This window comes from Podarcis raffonei, chromosome 1, assembly GCF_027172205.1.
Source record: "Podarcis raffonei isolate rPodRaf1 chromosome 1, rPodRaf1.pri, whole genome shotgun sequence".
Classification (NCBI taxonomy): domain Eukaryota; kingdom Metazoa; phylum Chordata; class Lepidosauria; order Squamata; family Lacertidae; genus Podarcis; species Podarcis raffonei.
Window position 1 is genome coordinate 90601825 of NC_070602.1, and position 19450 is coordinate 90621274.

A 19450-nucleotide genomic window follows, 5' to 3' on the forward strand; every position below is an offset into this window, starting at 1 on the left:
AGAAGAGTGCCTTGAATGTATGGTGTGGGTGTGACCTCTGGGCTCCAACGTTTATGCTGGTTTTAAATGGAACGGCAAGGTTCCCTCAAGTAGTAAAGCAAAGTAAATAGCTTCTCTCCTGAAATGTACCAGGTGTTACAATGGCGTGGTTTAGATATACTGCTAAACCAGTTTAGTGTTAGAGAAACAAGACTACCCGAGATTCAAGCGTAAGCACTCTCTCCTCGCCCAATGTAGCCATGAGAATTTTATTGGAAGCACCCACTTCCGGGTTGAAATTAACTGTAGTCTCTTACTACATCCAAACTAGGAACTGCAGTTAGTTTAAACTGTGGCTTATTTCAAGAATGTGGAATCTTTGGCCGTCCAGATACTGTTGAACTACAATTCTGATCATCCCTGATGACTGATCAACAGCTAGGGATGTTGAGCATTTTATTTCTATACTGCCCCTCATCAGAGGATCACAGGGGGGGGTTGCTATATAAAAACACAGAAAAGACATACAATAATAAAAAAAATACTTCCCCATACACACAGTTTAAACGGTCATCAATTGTTTAATCGTTTTTATTCATTTATTAAATTTCAAGTAGTTGATATCCAACATCATCTGGAGGCCCAGATTCCCCATTCCTGGTTTACTAAAAGAAGCCAAAAACCACAAATTGATCTTAACTTGTTTCGATAAACCATGGCTTAAACTAATCACAGAATGGTCTAGATGCAGCAACAAACTGTGGTTAGTTTAAATCTAGAAATGTTCTGCTGATCTCCTTGTTGTGGTTGCATCAGAGGAGCAGGAAGTAGGGTGTGCTTGTGCATGGGGTCCAAGCAGGCTTCTTCCTGTGATGTTAAACTACGATTTCATGTTATATCCAAAGCGGACCATTATGTCTAAATGTCTGGTGAAGTCACCTTGCTGGTAGGTTCACAGGTCATCCATTGTTATTTGCAGACACACTACCTTGTTACATCCAGAGCTTTCTGCACTTTTGCCTGTACTGAGCCCAGCAAGTCAGCTCCCATCTTCTTGAGCAACTGTGTCAGGAGGACAAAAAGCCAATCCTGCAAATCATCCTTGTGAATAATGATGAAGTCTACCAGGGTTTCAAGAAACATGCTGAAAACCTATAAGAAATATAGAGATGGGGGGGGGGAGAATAATAGTTATAATAACACCGCAAACATGTCCAAAAGAAGAAGAAAAAGGGGGGATCTACTTTAGATACGGAATACTTTTAGAAACAATGTTAGCACTGTAAACTTTCAGGATGTGCCATATTAAACATATAAAAGAGGTGACATGGAGGGGTGGGGGTGAGGAGGAAAGAGAATACACTTACTCTCTGTAGTGAATTCCACCGCAAAACAGGCCATGCAACAAAACAAACCATTCATTAGTACATAGATATGGAGAACCAAAGCCAACTGCTCTAGGGCAGTTTCCCCCAATACCCAGATAATATATGCATTCACATAAAGTTTGAGACATTTGTTTTATTATAGGCTAGAGTTAAGTGTTTACAAATTGATGCAAGTAACATATTTTGAAACAACCGTTTTTACTGCACATTAAGGAGATGTTCTGCCCTAAATGAGCCCTACTTCTGCAATGCTCAAGCTTCAGGAAGAAAGGCACAAATATTTCGTAGTGAGATAATTTCTTTATACCCCCACTTCCTTCACTAAGAAGCCTTAAAATATTGCACACAAAGTCAAATCTGTTTCAGAGCATAATGACGCCGTCAAGAGACTGAGACAACCAAGGTTTCAATAACAAGCTTGTTTTATACCAACAAATATGTACATTCAGAAAATATTACAGGTTTATCTTACAAGATCTACTTAGGATTTTACCTTGCTGTGCGGGTCAGCAAACATGCGTGTGAAGATCTCGCACAGTCTTTTCAACTCAACTCGGCTGAAACACAAAACCCAAATGAGAATGTTGTAGATCTGACATAAAGTATCTGTAAAATGCTGGAAAGGAAGTATTTTACACTTACTGTCCGACCATAAAATGTGTGGTACTATAAAATACAGTTCTTAAGATTGGTCATATTCACAAACAATATAATAGGTGGAGCTATTAATTCAGGATATGCCAATTTTATATGATAGTTGAGTGTAATGAGTCTCCCTCCTACTGCCGGCCTGATGACGGGTCCCACAATTAAGACCATATTAATCAAAAATGATTTACTCTACACTGCTTTACTTCACAGCCCCAATTTTAAGATGCTGGTTGCCAACTTTAAAACCACAAATGTTTGGGGGCTGGAATATTCCAAAGACTGCCTTCTCCAACATGACCCTATCCATCCACTGAGATCTTCTGGGGAGGCCCTGCTTTGCATCCCACCAGTATTAGAAGTACGCCAGGTGTTTACATGGGACAACACTTCCTTGGTTACAGCACTCCCTCAGAAGGAGAATTTAGCTTCTTCCCTTCTTTAGGGAGACTGCAAATGCCATTCCGGAGGGCTTTTTGTTTAGGGTGATCACCTGCCCTCTATTTGTTTGCTGTGTGGCATATGGCTGATCGGGCTTTCCTCTTTTGTTTTTTTCTGCTGCAGAACCTTTTATTATCACTGAACTCTACAATTCTATGATTCTAAGGGACCCCAAGGGTCATCTAGTCCAACCACCTGAAATGCATGAATCTCAGCTTAAGCATCCATGACAGATGGCCATCCAACCTCTGCTTAGAAACCTCCACAACACACACACACACACACACACACACACACACACACACACACTCAAGGGCATTCCTTAATCCTGAGTTAAAAATAAAGGGCGGTATAGAAATTAAATAAATAAATAATACCTCTCTTAATTTTACTAAAACAATTACCTCAGTGTTCTCTGGCTCTTCAATAAGTTTTGTAGACCTATTAGCCCCTCTTTCCTCTCAGACCAGTTGGAACTTGCACAGTGATTTAAGACCTCGGCCACATCTTCCGTCTGCCGCAGATAGTGTGGGATACCTCCATTTCGGGAACCGTAGGAGCGCTCTGAGCAAGCACTTGATGCGTCACTGTTTGCATCATCATCAGAATACATCCCATATGGCTCATACCTTCGTCTCACCGGCTTTTTCTGGTGGGGGGAAATTAACCCTGAACTTAGTGGGCTCCACGTGATCACACTGAAGCAAAAAACTAGGAATTTAACACCAAAGAAGCCTGTTTGACCCTGCTGGTGATTATGGCATAAAAACATTTAAACCACAATTAAACTGCATCAGGAGTCTTGGTGAAGAGTGGCATAGACAAAATATAAGCAGTGATAACAGAAAAGGCCCTATGAAAGAAGAAACTACCGATAATGAGATATCATAAATACTAATATAGAAAAGAACTGCGGAGATAAAACATGTAGCTAACAAGCCAGTGATTTAAACTGGAAAAAGAGAAATATTCTGTTGCTGATATCGTTTTGTAAATAAATAACAAGGTTTGCCTCCAAATTCACCTATATAAATTCAGATTTTATATAGTATGTCATATTTATGGTTTTAAGTATTGATTCTTCATTAATAAACAAGAGTCATAATTATGCTAATACAAATTTCGTTTAGTGAAAACCAATGTCTTGAAAGCCCAGGTTTGCAAATAAGATATTTAGCAATGATAATGAATTTCTGAAATGATTACATCACACTCCATAAAAGCTACTCAAAGTATACATTGCAGAAAGATGTGCACACTCCCTCTAATCCCAATGAAGTTCAAATCCTAAGAAAATGTGTAAGACGAGCACAGGGAACCCCCCGCCTGCTGGCATCAGCATAAGATCCAGATGTCCCAAAATTAGCATTAGGAGAGGTTCTTGTTTTTGGAATTGTGTATATTTATGGAAACCTAGAGACTATCACTAGAGTGCAATAGGCTGCTTTGAAAATTCATATTTACTTTGGATGTAGTCCTTATTGTCACATAATGTGTGTGGATGGGCAATGCCTTATGAAGAATGGCAGCTATATGCCAAATGAGAGACCATCTTGCCTGTGTGTTCCTGGAAGACCTGCTCCCTGCCTTGCAGGCCTTTCCCCACCTGGCCTGGGAGCGCAGAGCCCTAAGTAACTCCAGCTGAACTGAACACTCTTGGGCTGGGGGGTTGTTTGGTGAGGGGGGTTGTTGCTTGTTGGTTTTTTGTATCTTTATTTTAGATCCTGTTGTGATTTATGTGGAAACTGTTCAGTTTGGATGCATATTTTAAAATATTTTATTTATTGTTTGACTACTTTTGCTATGCCGTGGTTCTGTATTATTTTCATGTTGTAAGCCGCCTTGAGCATGTTTTGAAATGTGGAAAGGCGGCATACAGCAAAATAATAATAATAATAATAATATGGAATATGCTCCCACCCTTGCTAGAAATACCTAATTGTGCTACGCAACATCAAATAACTATTATTTTCAGAGCTATGTATTACACCCGATTTCCTGATCTTTCCCACCCTCTACATAATTTAGCATATATGCATATACACGTGTACATAATAGTAATGTTTTATTTGCATAATTCATTAAAGATATTTTTTTCTTGGCTTTTCTTGTTTTCTTGACACACACACAGACACTAAGTGAATGATACAGAACGTGTTTCTGAGGTCCCAATTCCACAGCTTGATAGGGCTCTAACATATCAGAATAATTACAGCACCATATGAATTCTGTAACAGGAAAAGCAAAAAAAGAAAAAGGACAAAAGGAAAAGAACTAAACAACAACAAAAAGTCAAAAAGTCAGGCACTAGTACCTTGCTTCTGGAGTCTCCTAAGAGCTGTATGCAGGAAAAGATTGAAGGGCGGGAGAAAGCATAAGAGAATTATGTCAGAAGCTTATGCAGGGATTGCACTTGCAACAAAAATGTACAAGCAAATGTGTCTTAGCAAATAAAAATATAAATTGAGCCAGATTTACTTCAAGCAACACAAAATTAAAATGGGTACAGCATGGCACCAAACAGATTGCTCTTCTGATCTCACTTCCCAATACCTCTTCAATTCACGCATAGGTGATGCGCACTTAGCATTCTGCCTACACTTAAAGCCAACATTATCCTATGCCATTCTGACACTTTTATACAACTCCAATAAAAAAGAACTGCAGTCCTGATTATCACCCCTAAGCTTCTGTTCTCCTTAAGGTGGCATTTGAGGACATGTTATCTCTTACCAGCCCACAGACACAGAATCGAAGACAGGGAAGAGATAACACGCTCTCTAGCCTCACAGAAAACCAAATAACTAAGAGCTATTTTTTCTTCAAAGTTGTTCAAATACACTATGGAAGGCATAGGCAAACTCGGCCCTCCAGATGTTTTGGGACTACAACTCCCATCATCCCTGACTACTGGTCCTGTTAGCTAGGGATGGGAGTTGTAGTCCCAAAACATCTGGAGGGCCGAGTTTGCCTATGCCTGCACTAGGGTCTCCCAGAGCTCCCTCCCTCTCTCATAGCCAGCTGGGACTTATTTCTTCCCCTGAATGTGAAATCCCTTTATCCCAATGTTTCTCAATGACCTTCAAATCAACAAGACTGGTTCTGTACACTGATGTCACGTTTGCTAGGCAGAAACAAAAATGTTTCTTTTGACCAGGTTCAGTTGTCTCTTGTTACAGGTACAGAAGTTAGTGTGTGCCAGGACACAGAATTTGACCTGCAGGGCTTTGTTTGAAATCTTGTTTGTTGGGATAAAGCCTTTTTGGAGCAGCATCTAGACTTCTCAAATACCAAGGTGGAGGGGCAGGGAGCAGAGAATGCTGCTTTTGTGAGAAAGACTACTAGAGATTAGGGGATTCTTTTCAGTGAGAAACAGAGAAAGGCAGGAGACTGGCTACCAAAAGTAAAACAGCTGCCTTTTCACAATAGTAACAACGATAAGGAAAACAGCAAAATTCAACAGAAATAGACTTTGGAGGGTTTCTTGTTCTACTGCAACATCAACTGGACCTGGGTATCTGCCAAACAGGGTTTCAATAAGTCAGATGACTGGTCTGCTGCTCTGCATATCTTCAGTATGAGAAGGCCCTATCTTACCAGTTCTGGGGTTTTCTGGATTGGGCTTGCATTGCTAGTCGGCAATGCAAAATACCACTACCTTGAAGTAGAAACAAATTGTCTCTGTGTTCCATGTGGAGAATTGATTTTATGATATACTTGTTGAGGGCAGAGACTGCAGGACCCTTCTCCCTACCAGTCTTTAGACAGATGAAAATAACTGACGCGTGTATGCTTCAGCTGACAGGGTAATCTGAAAATTTATTTTGGAAAAAAATACAGGCCCCAACTTCACTACAGCCCTTTCTTTATGGATTTATGATTTTACTGAGGCATGGGAGAGAGAGCGTATAATTCACATGCTGCACCTCAGGGCCAGTAGTTCCCTGTCAACTTTAACAAACACAAGAGACAGCTTGTACTGAAGTACTGGAGGCCTCGCTAGCTATCCATTCTAATGGAAGTTCTTCAGTCGTGGGTGAGAAAACAAAGTCAGTCATGGATGAACATTTTCATTCAGTAAAAAAATACTGAGATAGGTGGACCCATAGTCTAGGAGCTAGAATCAAGCCCACAGTGTCACTCATAGCAGAACACATTGTACTTAGATGCACTTAATGGGTGATTTTCTGGAAATGAGGAGCTTCCAGCAGAGCACTTCTAAGGCCACATTCACGCCACACATTTTAAACACTATGAGACCACTTTAAATTGTCACAGCTTCCCCCAAAGAATCCTGAGAGTTGTAGTTTCTTAAGGGTGCTGAGAGTTGTCAGGAGACCCCTTTTCCCCTCACAGAGCTACAATTCTCACGAGTTCCCTAGGAAAAGAGATTCATTTTTAGCCTTCCAAATGCACCAACCAACCTTCAGGAGCCAAGCAAAATTTGTTAACACGTCTGGAGAGATTCCCAACCTTCTCAGGCCTGGAGGCACATTTGAAAATCAAAGGAACTGTTGTAGGAACTGCAAAATACCCATTTCACAGAAGTAACAGCAGTACTCAGACCCACCCATCTATCATCTATCTATCTATCTATCTATCTATCTATCTATCTATCATCTATCTATCTATCTATCTATCTATCTATCTATCTATCTATCCATCTATCCATCCATCTATCAATCCCCAAAAAAGAGTTAAACACACACACACCCAAACACGTAAAACACAGAGCAAAAAAAGCAGGCAACACCCCCCCCAATTCAGGAAACTTCCCAACCAACACTCCCCCCCAAAGTAAAAAGAATAAAATAAAATAGGGAGGGGCAGGGGCCTTGGTGAGCATCATTGGAGGATATGAGAGTGACCCCAGATACCAACCACACCAGGGACACCTACTGTGCTGGAAATCAAACCTGAAATATCTAGAACTAGAGACACAAGTCCTTAATGTCTTACAGCTGAAGCATCTCATCTACCATGGTATATAACTGCTGAACAGAGCAGACAGCAATTCAGAGACTTTGGCTGTGCTCCTAAGTGCATTTAGACGGAATATGACTCATCCAAATAAATGAGGCTTACTTCCACATAAGGGTAGTTAGGATCAAACAGTTAATGCTTGCAACTCTTCACTTCTATCTGAGACTACTAGTGTCAGTCTTCTCAGCTCCAATGCCAGCAGTCACAACAGCTCTGCCTCTTGTGCAGAACGGCTGTGCATTAACTAACTTTATTCCACATATGCCAAACTCCAAGACAGACATTTAGGCAGTGTCACGCACATTAAAAAGGAACAGTTATAAACAAGAAACAGGAGAATGTACGTACAATAGGCAGCTTTAAGTCAGTTTCTGGTGTTGGTAGCATTGTGCTTTCCTTCTTACCAGTGCATCCGCCACAGCAGCCTCCAGATCTGTGCTTGTGCTGAGGACTCGCATTGCATTCATAGAGGCAGGCAACCTGCCTGGCTGTCCAAGCCCAAACCGGTCTGCACAAAAGACAATATTGAAAGGCATCATTAGGGGAGTTCACAGTCCCTTGGAATATTAATAAGGCTGCTGGCCAGGAATGAACCGACACAGAGAGGGAACTCTCACCATGGCTTTAATTATTACCAGGCACTGTTTTGTTTTGTTATGATCAGACCTCTTTAGCACCACAACAGACTTGTCAAAATGTAGAGTCCTGTTACATAGCTAGCTAGGATCCCAGATGTAGCATTGGACAAGTCACCAGAATACTTTCCTATCGAGAAACAGCGGGGAGGGAGTTGATCTCTTTTATGGTGTCTTTTTAATGAAACAATCTCTGGATATCACTCATTGTTCAAAGGATGATGCATGAGTACCACAACAAAATTTTCGAGTGTGTGTTGTGTGTGTGTTTTATGAGAAAAATTGTCACTAGTATTCTATTAATTTTCTTTCTTTTTTTGCAGGTCCTGCAATGTGTACTTTTTAAAATACTCTAGAATAGCTAACAATTACTCTGACAGTGGCCCAGGACATGGCTTAGCACGAACTAGCAAACATGCAGATTCCAGAGTAAAGACTGTGGCCTTACTGTTGATGGGCTACACAGAGGTAAGCCATGCTTTGGCTTAGCATTACATCTGAATCTGGGTTTCACAGCCTTATAGAAGAAAGACTATAATAATAATGATGATAGAATGAATTTCAAAAGGATTTTTTTTTTCAACAGCTAGCGTAGGTTATCAATCAAATAAAAATCACAGTGTTTGAGCTTTTTAAAAGCAACAGTAATGTAGAAACATGGCATGCCAATCCTACTCTAGCTGTAGGCAATTAGCTGAATGGTGGTGTATATCCCTAGTCAGTTCAGTGGGGCCCAATCAGCATCACGAAGTGGATGAGTGTATGGATATGAACTACCTGCAACAGCAGAAGGCTGCGTCCTTGCATATTTCCCTTGCTAGATAAGGACAATGATAATCTGCACTACTGAACCATATAATTTGCAACTGTGCAATAAGTGATAAAAAGGTGGTTTGCATGCAAATATTTTAGGGCACACTAATTAGAAACAGCTTAAGTAGCTTCATCTCCAATAAATAGGAATTTCTTGTAAGGTTTAATGGGGGTGTGCAGATTCAATAACAACTGATGCAGGAACCTAGGCATAAACAGAGTAAGTTCAACAGGAAAAATCATTTGTGAGCTCTGTGAACTCTGCAATCTTCTCTCAGATAAAAGTTGCATTCAACTTTTGCATTCGATATTTGTTTAGGTCTGCAGGAAGGGAAGCAAGATCAGATCAATTATGGCATAAAGGAAGAATCGATGTTAAGAGGCCAAAACCAATAATTTTCTAAGCATCGGGGCAATTATACCAAAAGTTTTTCATTTTTCAAAATGCGTTACCAAGATAAGGCATTTTAAATTTACAACAAGCACATTTTCTAAAAATAAAAGTAGACTACATGCGAAAATTAAACGTTTTTAATGGAAAGCTTTTTCTGAAAGCAATTGACTGATGATGTTTACAAGGAAATAAAAACTGCATGTTATTACTATTCCCTTTTTTAATGCACCTAGTTGCAGAAGCAACACAAATACTTGCTTCAAACGTCAGTTTTGTTTCAAGTAGATCTTCAAGTAGAAGACCTGGTGGAAATGTGACAATGTATATGAAGTGACAAGCCAAATGCACTGTTTTGAAGTTTTGTACTAGTCAACCATAATTTTGTAAGTATCAGTAAGTATCTGGTGCAATATAACAGCCACAATCCTATAACCTACCTACTTTGTTAAAGCCCTCCGCTGTTCAGTGGAACTATTTGAGTAGGAGGTTTCAGAGAATCTACAAATAGCAGGATAACTGCACTTATGTCTTTGGCTCAGGTGGCATTGCTCAGGTCTCACTGAAAGCCAGAATTTCACCCCCTGGATTTGCATCTTCCAAAATTTCAGTAATAGCAGAGATAAAATGAAGTGTATGATCCAGCCAAAGCTAACCACTTTCATTTGTTTCAATGAAAGAAATGAACCACTAATCTGCATGGGGTTTAAAAGTGCTGAAATTCAGCTGGGTCATGGATTAGGGTAACATTTCTACTATTTGTGGAATATCCACAGTTGAAATATAGAACTGCCATAGCGTTGCCCCATTGAAAGGTACACAGGAATTTTGGGACGTGACGTTTCCCCACAGACATGGCAAATCATTATTTCTATTGCTACCTGCTTCCCAAAATCAAGGAACTGGTTGCACTTTCATACATGGTAAACTGGCCCCAGAATGTGCCACATGCAGCTTACTAGGCTAATTTTGTGACATGCGAATGAACAAGAAAGTGATCAAAGAGGTATGTGCAACCAAATTTGCTCCAGAAAACATACATAAATCTAGTACTCTTGCCCAGAAAGTAATCACCAACTTGATTTAATACATCAAGATCCCACCCACCCTGGCAAGAGCTCCAATACTGAACAATTCTTTGACAAATCATGAAGTAAAAGAAATCTTTGCATCCCAGTGTGGTTATGGCCACCCTCCAGGAAAAAGGCATGCCACTGGGGAATTATCTTTCAAGTGAAAAGATCATTTGTGTAAATTGGTAAAGAGTGAAAATCTAGCTCCAGCAATGCCAGTTGAAATGCTCACAATTTTCATAAAAAACAGAACTGAATTCTATCTGTCACATGTTATCAAGCAAAATTAAGACTGCATTAGAAAAGGGAAGATAGTTTTTTAAAAGATGTGGATAATCAGAATGGTAAAATAAATCATGTCATAAGCCTTTAAAATACCCAGCAGAAACAACTAAATTAAACTCACATTAAGTTACAAGGTGGCATGCAGCTATATGCCCTACTTTTAGCAAATGGGCAGAACCCATGAGATGGGTGACGATGCTATACATGTTTCTATTGGGACAAGTTCTGGGCTTGTCAGTCCTTCACTCTGGAAGAGTATGTTTTCAGTGTACTAAAGCCCATTTCAGAGATATGAATGAAGTTCTCCAGTAAAGTTTCAGAAGAGCACAAGGCAAATCCCAAATAATTTTTCAATGACACCCATTTTGAGACAAATTCTACCAAATCTGCCACCTTTCAAATGTATAGCACAAATTCAAATAAATCATGAGCGATAGAAATCTATACTACTTGGCTTAAGAAGCTAATGCAAATCCGTAAAGACCCAGTCCAGCTTAAAAACCCAAGCTTCTAATTGCTTGATTTGTGCCTTTCAGTAAATAAGAGTTTTATAAAGCTTGGATTGAACATCATTTTAAAAATTGTATTTACCAAAGAATATTAAACTGACTTTTGCTATTTGCACACCAGAGAGATACATTGTACAACTGAATTTTGAGCCACATCCTTGCTGCTGGTCAACTCTGCCATTTATTTATTGAGCATTAGAAAATTGCGCTTCCTGTGGCTGTTGTTCAGCATTCCCCAAAATACTATGCAATCTGTCTGAACAAATGCATAGAAGATACATCAACAAAGCCCTGAATCGCCATTTTAACATTGTTTCCTTTCCAGGAATAACAGTATGCAAAACCAAAAAAACCAACCCACCTTTAAAAAAAAACGCATTCAAAACTTAAAAGTGACAAAAGCATGTTTAAAAGAAAAAAAAGAAAGCCTATGGCGGCGGCGGTGGTGGTGGTAAAAAAAGAAGAAGCACATGCTAAATGGAGAGCGACGTTTGTGACTGCAAATGTTAAAATGGCAATAAAAAGAGACACTATTAAGAAGCAGACTCATGCAGTTAGCACTTGTTCACCTGACTGCCCAACAGAATCAGCAGTGGAGAGAGCGCTAGTGGACCTGGAATGACGTCGAGAGGCTGCAAGTAGAAGGAATGGCAACACCCACAGGATTAACACACATGTACTCAAGACAGAAAAGTGCCACAGTCCAAAGAGGATGCACATGATTAATACCAACACTGGCGTTACATAGTGAAAAGGAAATGGCATCGCATATGAATGGACATATAAATCGAGTGCCAGCCCCACAAGCAGGACCAACACCCAAAGCTCCCTTGCTCACCCCCCACCCTCCCCCTCCAGCTATGGGGCATGATGCATGAAAAACAGAAGGGACCCCTTTTGAGACTTTACGTGCAGTCCAGCAGAGACTGAGAAACATGAATCACCTGCCGGGTTCAGGAGAATCACTGATGAAAACATGAAATGATCAACTTGGAAGCAATAGGATTTAGGTGTGGTCCGTCTAAATCCTATGGCAGAATCGCAATGAATCCTTAGAAACTGTGCTTGCAAGTGTTAAACCTCAGTAGTTTCATTCATAGATGCGAACCCATGGTCAATAAAAAGACAATTTGTAGTTCAGGGACAAACCGACAGCGCCGGAGAGGAGCGGAAAGACAACATAAGGAAATAACTTTCATGACATATATTTGCTGCAGAAATTATATCCCCAGTACCACAAAGCAGGTAACCTATTAAAACTGAACATATGATGCTACCATAGACATATTCGGGCTCCCCCTTATGGGTAGCATCTCTCCAATTCCCCAGGCAGAGCGATTTCCCCAGTTCTGCTAACCCAGAATCCATTAGCATTGAACGTGGGAACTTCTGAATTTAAAGCAAGTGCTCTGTCGAGAGTCTAATTAGGGTACCATATGGTCTGGACAACATGCAGCTACAGTACGGAAAAGAACAAATCTGGATTTGAGAGGAGATTTGAATCATTAATGTTAGTTACAGGCTTTACACTAAATATAGAGTTCTGAGGTCAGTTTTGTAGCTGGAAAACATCCAAGCACCCAAAAAGTAAAAGGCACCAGCACTGACAAATAGTCATTTAAATCATTCACAAGTGCCAATAGAGTTAAGCAGTCTGGTCACAGTATACTTACCTTTGGATCTAAGACAACGAAGAGTTTGTATCATAATGATGTATTGATTAATACAAAAATCAAAGAGGTCACACATTATACCGTGGAAAGAAGCAGATTTGGCTGGGGAAAGTGTCATTTAAATACTTTCACCGCTTATTTATTCAGCTGCTCAATCTGCAATTGTACTGCATGCATGCTCATGCTTTCACTAGTTCTGAACTCAGTTTTGGATCTGAAAGAGCACCCTTCACTTTAACAACTAAAAGAGTCTAAGGAAGAATAGAGCCGAGAATTTGGTGGTTGATGTAAGATGGCAAAGATAAACCCTGCTAATTTTTTTTCTTCATTTCATATGCTCTCCATTTGATCCCATCTTGGATGTTTCAGATATCTATATGTGGGCCCATTTTGCATGTCACATTATATTATACGTAGTATAAAACAAACTCTGGCTGTGTGTGAACTAGCAGTTATAAAAAAATGATTATGACTTATTTCATTGGAATAGATTGTTATAAGATCTGTGATCTTGTATATTTTGTTGTTCTTCAGCTTGTTAAACTTCATTGTGTATAGTAATACAGATGAGTGGTATACAAATTAAAAGTGACATGAAAAATGAAAAATTGTTGCTAAAAAGTTCCCATAGTTCTCTTCCCCGCCTTCTGCTGCCGCCATGCTGCATACGGAACAAGTCAGAGTCTGGCTTCCTGTGTTGCCCAAATAAACTATTAATATAATGTGATATGCAAACCGGGAGATGAGCCAGGGTAGTACTAACATTATTTAGCAAATCTATTTCAAAGTCTATAGTTGCATTTTATATAAAATGCTACTAAACTCTTAAAATTGAATTTTGATTTAGATTATCACTAACAGCAGTATTTTTCTTATCTTGCCTTACTAGAAGAAAAAATATAAATTTGCATATGTTAAAAGCTAGGAATATGTACAACCGGTTGTATACTTGGACAGTCAGAAAAGCATACAGCTTTGCATTAACAGTTGAAAAGTTTCTAAAATGGTACATTTGATACATGCACATGCGCCACTAAGACCTCTTTGGGTTTTAGTTTTTAGTTATAGTATATGACTGGAGAAAACAACATAAATATTTGGTTCCAATATCATACACACACAGAGAGAGAACCCAACTGCTCCTTTAAATTCATATTTTCTGTGCCTGTTTGCAAACTTTGCAGCCCAAGAACTGAGTCACAGAACAACAGTGGAAAGAGAAGAGTCTTCCAAAGGCTTAAGCAATGCATAGAGATTCCCCTGTATTTCCATGCCGTGCTCCACATGTTGCATTGATCATTGCCAGGCTATGCAGCAACAAATGCCCCCCTTCTCCTAGCCCAATGGGTAAACACTCTCAAACATTGGCAAGACGAGGCTAAGAAGACCGGGGTTTGTGTTTTTGCTCAGACCTTTTTAAAGCCATTCCTTAATCATCCTTTAGAAAGTTATCTGAAACATTCCAGAATTCAGATTAATATTAATAAATCTTAGTTAAAAAAGAGAGGATGGTTCCTGAACACACAAATTCCTAACCTTGTTTTAGCTGTAACAGATCACCGAACTAGAGAAATTTTAATTATCAACAGTGAGTAGAAAGGTTTTCTGATTCACCTATGGCAGCAATAGTCACTTATCAAGTAGAAGAAATTTTTGTTTTTTGTTATATTGTCATTCTATCTACTATATATTTTTGAAAGCTGTGTGACGTCTGTCTGTCCATCCATTAGTTCTCTAAGCCTTCAGACCTTTTAATTGGCATGATGGTTCCTGAAGCGGGTTTCGGTCTATGTTTGGAAACCACCAGATGCCATTTTGAATCAACATGGATTGACTGAACCTTTCAAAACAACACTGATTTGGACACATATGAAGATACAAAAACTGCCAGGCTCCTTCTGCAAGAATTCTCTTCAGAGAAGGACCTGGTCCTCCCAAAGCAAATACTACAGAGGAGCAGGATGGATCTGGGGCCTTCAGAGTTCAAGGCATCCCAACACCCTTCACAAGATACAGAGGGCCCCTGAACAGAAGCTGAGCTGCTACTGAGTCCAGGGGAGCTCTGGAGCCTAGAAGTGTAGCCCTAGTGAGCTGGAGTGCCTGAAGGCTATGAAGGTTCATGCATTAAAGCTTCTAGTTTCTAGAAGGAAGCACTGGAACAACATCCTTGACATGCCTTGACTGGACTTCCTGTGTTTTGTCCTTGGACTGCTTCTGGACCTTGCTTCTTGTGTTATCCTTACGTTCTGGTTTGTGACCAGACCTTTCTTTTTTTAGGACTACTAGATCTGAAGCAGGACAGTAACCAATTTTTGCATGATGGCTGATGAGATTGAGGAGAACATTTTCCCTTCCACTAAATTTGGATTCAATTGGATGCCATTTTGAATCAAGATGGCAGACTGAATCGTTCTAAACTGCTCACATTTGGACACCTCTAAAAGATATCGTCACCAGTGTCTGAGGCCTACAGCTGTGCTCTGGATGTGGATCTGAAAGCTCATGGTTTAAAGACTCCTTTTCCCATCAGCAATGTTAGAAACCAGCCTCTACAGGTGCCACACACAGCAGGGTTACATTCCATAACATTTGCTTTCCTCCACTATGAAATCTCAATGAGCGTTGGGTATATAGTGCTAAAATGCAAAACACAGAGAGTGGTACTCAATTATGTCTTACTCAGAGTAGACCCATTGAAACCAATGGCCCTAACTTAGTCATGTTCATTTCTATCCCACCCTTTTTCTCCATGGAGCTCAAGGTGGCCTGTACATGGTTCTCCCCCTCCTCCTTTAAATCCCCACAACAACCCTGAAAGGTAGATCAGGCTGAGAGGCAGTGACTGGCTCAAGGTCACCCAGTGAGCTTCATGGAGGCCGAGTGGAGATTTGAACCCTGGTCTCCCAAGTTCCTAGTCCAGCACTCCAACCTCTATGACAGGCATAGGCAACCTTCTGCCCTCCAGAAGTTTTGGCCTACAACTCCCATGATCCATAGCTAACCGGACCAGTGGTCAGGGATGATGGGAATTGTAGTCCAAAACATCTGGAGGACTGAAGGTTGCATATGCCTGCTCTACGACACACTGGTCTACTCTGAATAAAACTTAGCTGAACACCACCCAGTTCTTGGTACATGATCACAAACTACCTGTCTGCTTTAAGCAAGTCACAAGTACCATACATTGTAGAATATACTGGAATGGTATTTTATATTCAGACTGAATACTTCTACAAAATCAACTGATGCCTTTCAAGGCTTCAGGATGCTCAGTTTCCTTCAGAATATCTCGCACAACTAATTAACCAATAATACAATAAAAAGCATTCATTACGAAGAACCAAGACATTGCACTACTAATTTGGAAGCACAGGTTTTTCTTTGGACTAGGGTTGTTGGACCATAATTTTAAAAGCAAAACCATGGAACTTCTGTGAAATTGTGATGAATCCATTATGCCCTATAAATACAGGGCATTTTAATTGCAATTACAGCTGGGGATGGAGTTACCCTGCGACAGCAATCTTGTTATTGCATGCATGCAAGCCACAGGATGGAGTGCATATTGGAAGAGGGGGAAAGAAAATGTGAACACACTTTCTAAGTCCCCCCACCCCGTGAAAGCCAATATTACATTGGATCTAAATGCCACCAGCTCATGCTTTGAGGCAGCATCACTCTTCCCTGAAGTGATGAAGGCTGGCTGCTTTCGGAAGTGCTGGATTTGTCAAAACCATTGTTGCTCAAATGCTGTTAAAAGAACTTGGAAACTATAACAAAATGATGATTATTTTTAGACGGGAGGATCTTCCTACTAAAGGAAAGCAGGATTTAAGCATGCAGAAGGGAAGAGAAAAAAGTGAGGGTCGGAAACAGGGAGTGTTGGGAAGGTTTTTTTTGTTTTTTGTTTTGCAATTAAAAAAAAGAGAGAGAGTAAAACAAGCTCATTCCACCTAGTGATGTCTTGACTAAGCCACAAAAAAGGGGGAGGAGAAGGAAGGGCCCTTAGAAGCTCCAGCGCCTGCAGGTACTCACCAAGTGGAGGGAAGCCCCGAGCAGGGCTTGTATCTCGGCTGCTCTCACGGCTGGTATCGCGGCTGCACCCCTGACTCACGCTGGGTCGGGGGATACGGCTGCTCCGTGCTAGCATGCAGCAGGGAGGGTTTCAGAGAAGGTGAACACAAGTTTAATGAGGACACAAAGCTCAGAAAGGAAAGTCACATTTATGGTCATTATTGACATTAGTAAAAAAGGAAAATCATGGGCAGCAGCAGCCAACTCTGACTGGCCACAGACCAACCGCAATGCATGCCAAGTGGTGCTTTATTGTGTTGCAAATCAGCACACCTGAGAGGCCTGCCTGGCAGGCAATCCCGGTTGGTGTAAGTGGTAAAGGGACAGAAGATCTTAGTTGGAAAAAGAGAGGGTTAGACTTTTGCACATACAGAGATCATGCCAAACTGCTGAGGCTGAAAAAAACATTGTGGGAAAGAGATATGCTTTTAGAGGGATAACCAGATCAACAAGGATTTAGCCATGAACCACTAAAGAAAGGCCACTTTTACAAAAAGAAAAAAAAGGTCTTTTACAAAGACTTGTCATAGTAATAGACAAATAATGTCAAAGGAAGGTAAGCAGGACATTCACTTATCTAGAACCTTCTCAAAATATGCTATTATGACGATGTCCCTGATCGGCTAGCATTGCTACAGGCACCCTTGCAAGATTCTCTCTCCTCTCTGCCCTTCTTTTCTCATCAAAATCCGGCATGCCTACTCAAACATGAAGTGGAATCTATTCCTTTGGGTTTCTATTCAACAGCACAACCAAAATCCAGTTATTTGTTGGAGAAGAATACAAATAAGCACCTGGAGACCACCAAGACTGAAAGGTGTCATGTATGACACTACAGAGCCCTTCAGTTGGAGAATAAAGAATATGGAATGAAGATGAAAACCAAACAACTGGTGCATCATTTGCTTCCACAAACCCATCCTGTTATTGCAAACTCTGGATCAGTCCACCGGCTCAGTGAAACAATGATCTGAATACTGAGGCTGAATCATAAAATTGTGAACTGAAGTGAGGTCTGACTGAACCAGATTCCAAACAGGGACAGTGGCAGACCTACATTTTTGCTGCCCTGAGGTTTGAACTGTTATGTGGGGCCCTTTGGAACCAGCGTTGAGGTCTAGGTCACCACTATGATCTTCTTCAACTTAGGGATTGTTCTATGACAGATCACCACATTTTTAAAAAAAATTAACTTCTATGCCTCAGATTTTGATTAAAATTTATGTGCTGAAATATCTCACATATCAAAATCACTGGTGTGAACAAAAAATTTCCTACACCTTATAGTTTTCGAGTTATGGGAGGGAAATGTTATATACATGCATGATTAACTTTTTTAAAGCAACGTGGACTATAGCTGCTTCTGGGGTCCCTCTGGGATTAGGAGCCCTGAAGCTTAAGCTTCATTAGTTTCATCCTAGATGCACCCATGATCAGGGATAGGGATCTGCTTGTAGCATGTGATTCTCATGATGCAGCAAGAGAAAGCAGAAACGAACCTGCAAATCTATAAAAAATCCATTCTGTTCATAAATAGATAAACAAGAGTGCCTGAGTAGCAGAAAGCATTCCACCAAGTGTGAACTATTCATGACAAAAATGAACAGCTGGAGAAAAATGCACAGGGAGGTGCACTCTATATAGATTGCACTATGCTGGGTGACCTGATTAAATGCCACTGTAAATATCCATACGGCTTTAGAGAGGACGTGGCTTATTAGAGTATTCACAGGCATGCATTTTCAGCTTTCTGGTATCATCCAAACTGCCTATATACTGAATTCTTCACAGATGACATTTAAATAAGGCCACTACCTGACCAAATTTTAAGATGGACTGAAATGCCTTTTTTTAAAGTTCTGCTTCATTGCTAGCCTATAGATAAATCTATTTTTTCATGTATTTAAATGAAAATGTAATATATAAGCAAAAATAACAATTGCATGTATTTTTCACCACCACAACAAAAGTGACACTGTATCCAAAGAGGTCTCAGACCTTACTCTGGAGTTCATTCTGCTCTGAACAGATGTCTTAATTTGGGTTCATGGGAATTGAGTTTGCTTGCATAAAATGTTCTCCTGGATCAACTGATTCTCAACAAAATTACAGTTTTCTCATTGTGCTGACTGCCCTGGTTATCAGCTTGGTATTGATGTCCTCTGCCATTTTCTTAATAGCTATGCCCTTTATCTTGTTTCCCTTGTCTGCGTTTTGACTTCCTTCTCTGTGCATACAACCAGAAAGCCTGTCCCCAGATTTCTTCTAGAGAGGTAACCTCACATCCCGCATTACTACTAAGGCTTTGATTCCCTTTCTCACGCACCCCACTTGCGATCTCATAAATCTGGTTGAAATCTCTGCTCAAATCTTGTATGCCTTCTGTGCTGTCATTCTATCCTGTATCTTGAGCTCTGACCATGTATGTGTCTCCCCCTCCAGTCCCACCTGCTTTCCCAATTCCACTCTTGCCTGTTTACTCCTGGAATTCTGATATTGACTTTAAAGTCGCTGTTTCCAGTTCTACTCTGCTAGTTTATCTGGAGGTCTCAATTGCA

At 40.3% G+C, this 19450-nt stretch overlaps 1 protein-coding gene across 36 annotated transcripts in view; it reads right to left on the bottom strand.

Annotated features, from left to right (window-relative positions):
• The window catches only part of CLASP1 (cytoplasmic linker associated protein 1), a 161712-nt gene that overhangs the window by 39014 nt on the left and 103248 nt on the right, over positions 1 to 19450 (bottom strand). For 17 of the 36 annotated variants that reach the window (XM_053403302.1, XM_053403281.1, XM_053403285.1 and 14 more), the window contains 7 exons: positions 16854 to 16961; positions 11715 to 11777; positions 7844 to 7947; positions 4771 to 4794; positions 2861 to 3105; positions 1861 to 1924; positions 968 to 1131 (listed from right to left, as the gene is read on the bottom strand). In XM_053403302.1, the coding sequence (XP_053259277.1) occupies positions 968 to 1131; positions 1861 to 1924; positions 2861 to 3105; positions 4771 to 4794; positions 7844 to 7947; positions 11715 to 11777; positions 16854 to 16961 (772 nt within the window). The remainder of the gene's footprint in view (positions 1 to 967; positions 1132 to 1860; positions 1925 to 2860; positions 3106 to 4770; positions 4795 to 7843; positions 7948 to 11714; positions 11778 to 16853; positions 16962 to 19450) is intronic. The other 19 variants (XM_053403372.1, XM_053403356.1, XM_053403406.1 and 16 more) reach the window with 3 other exon arrangements.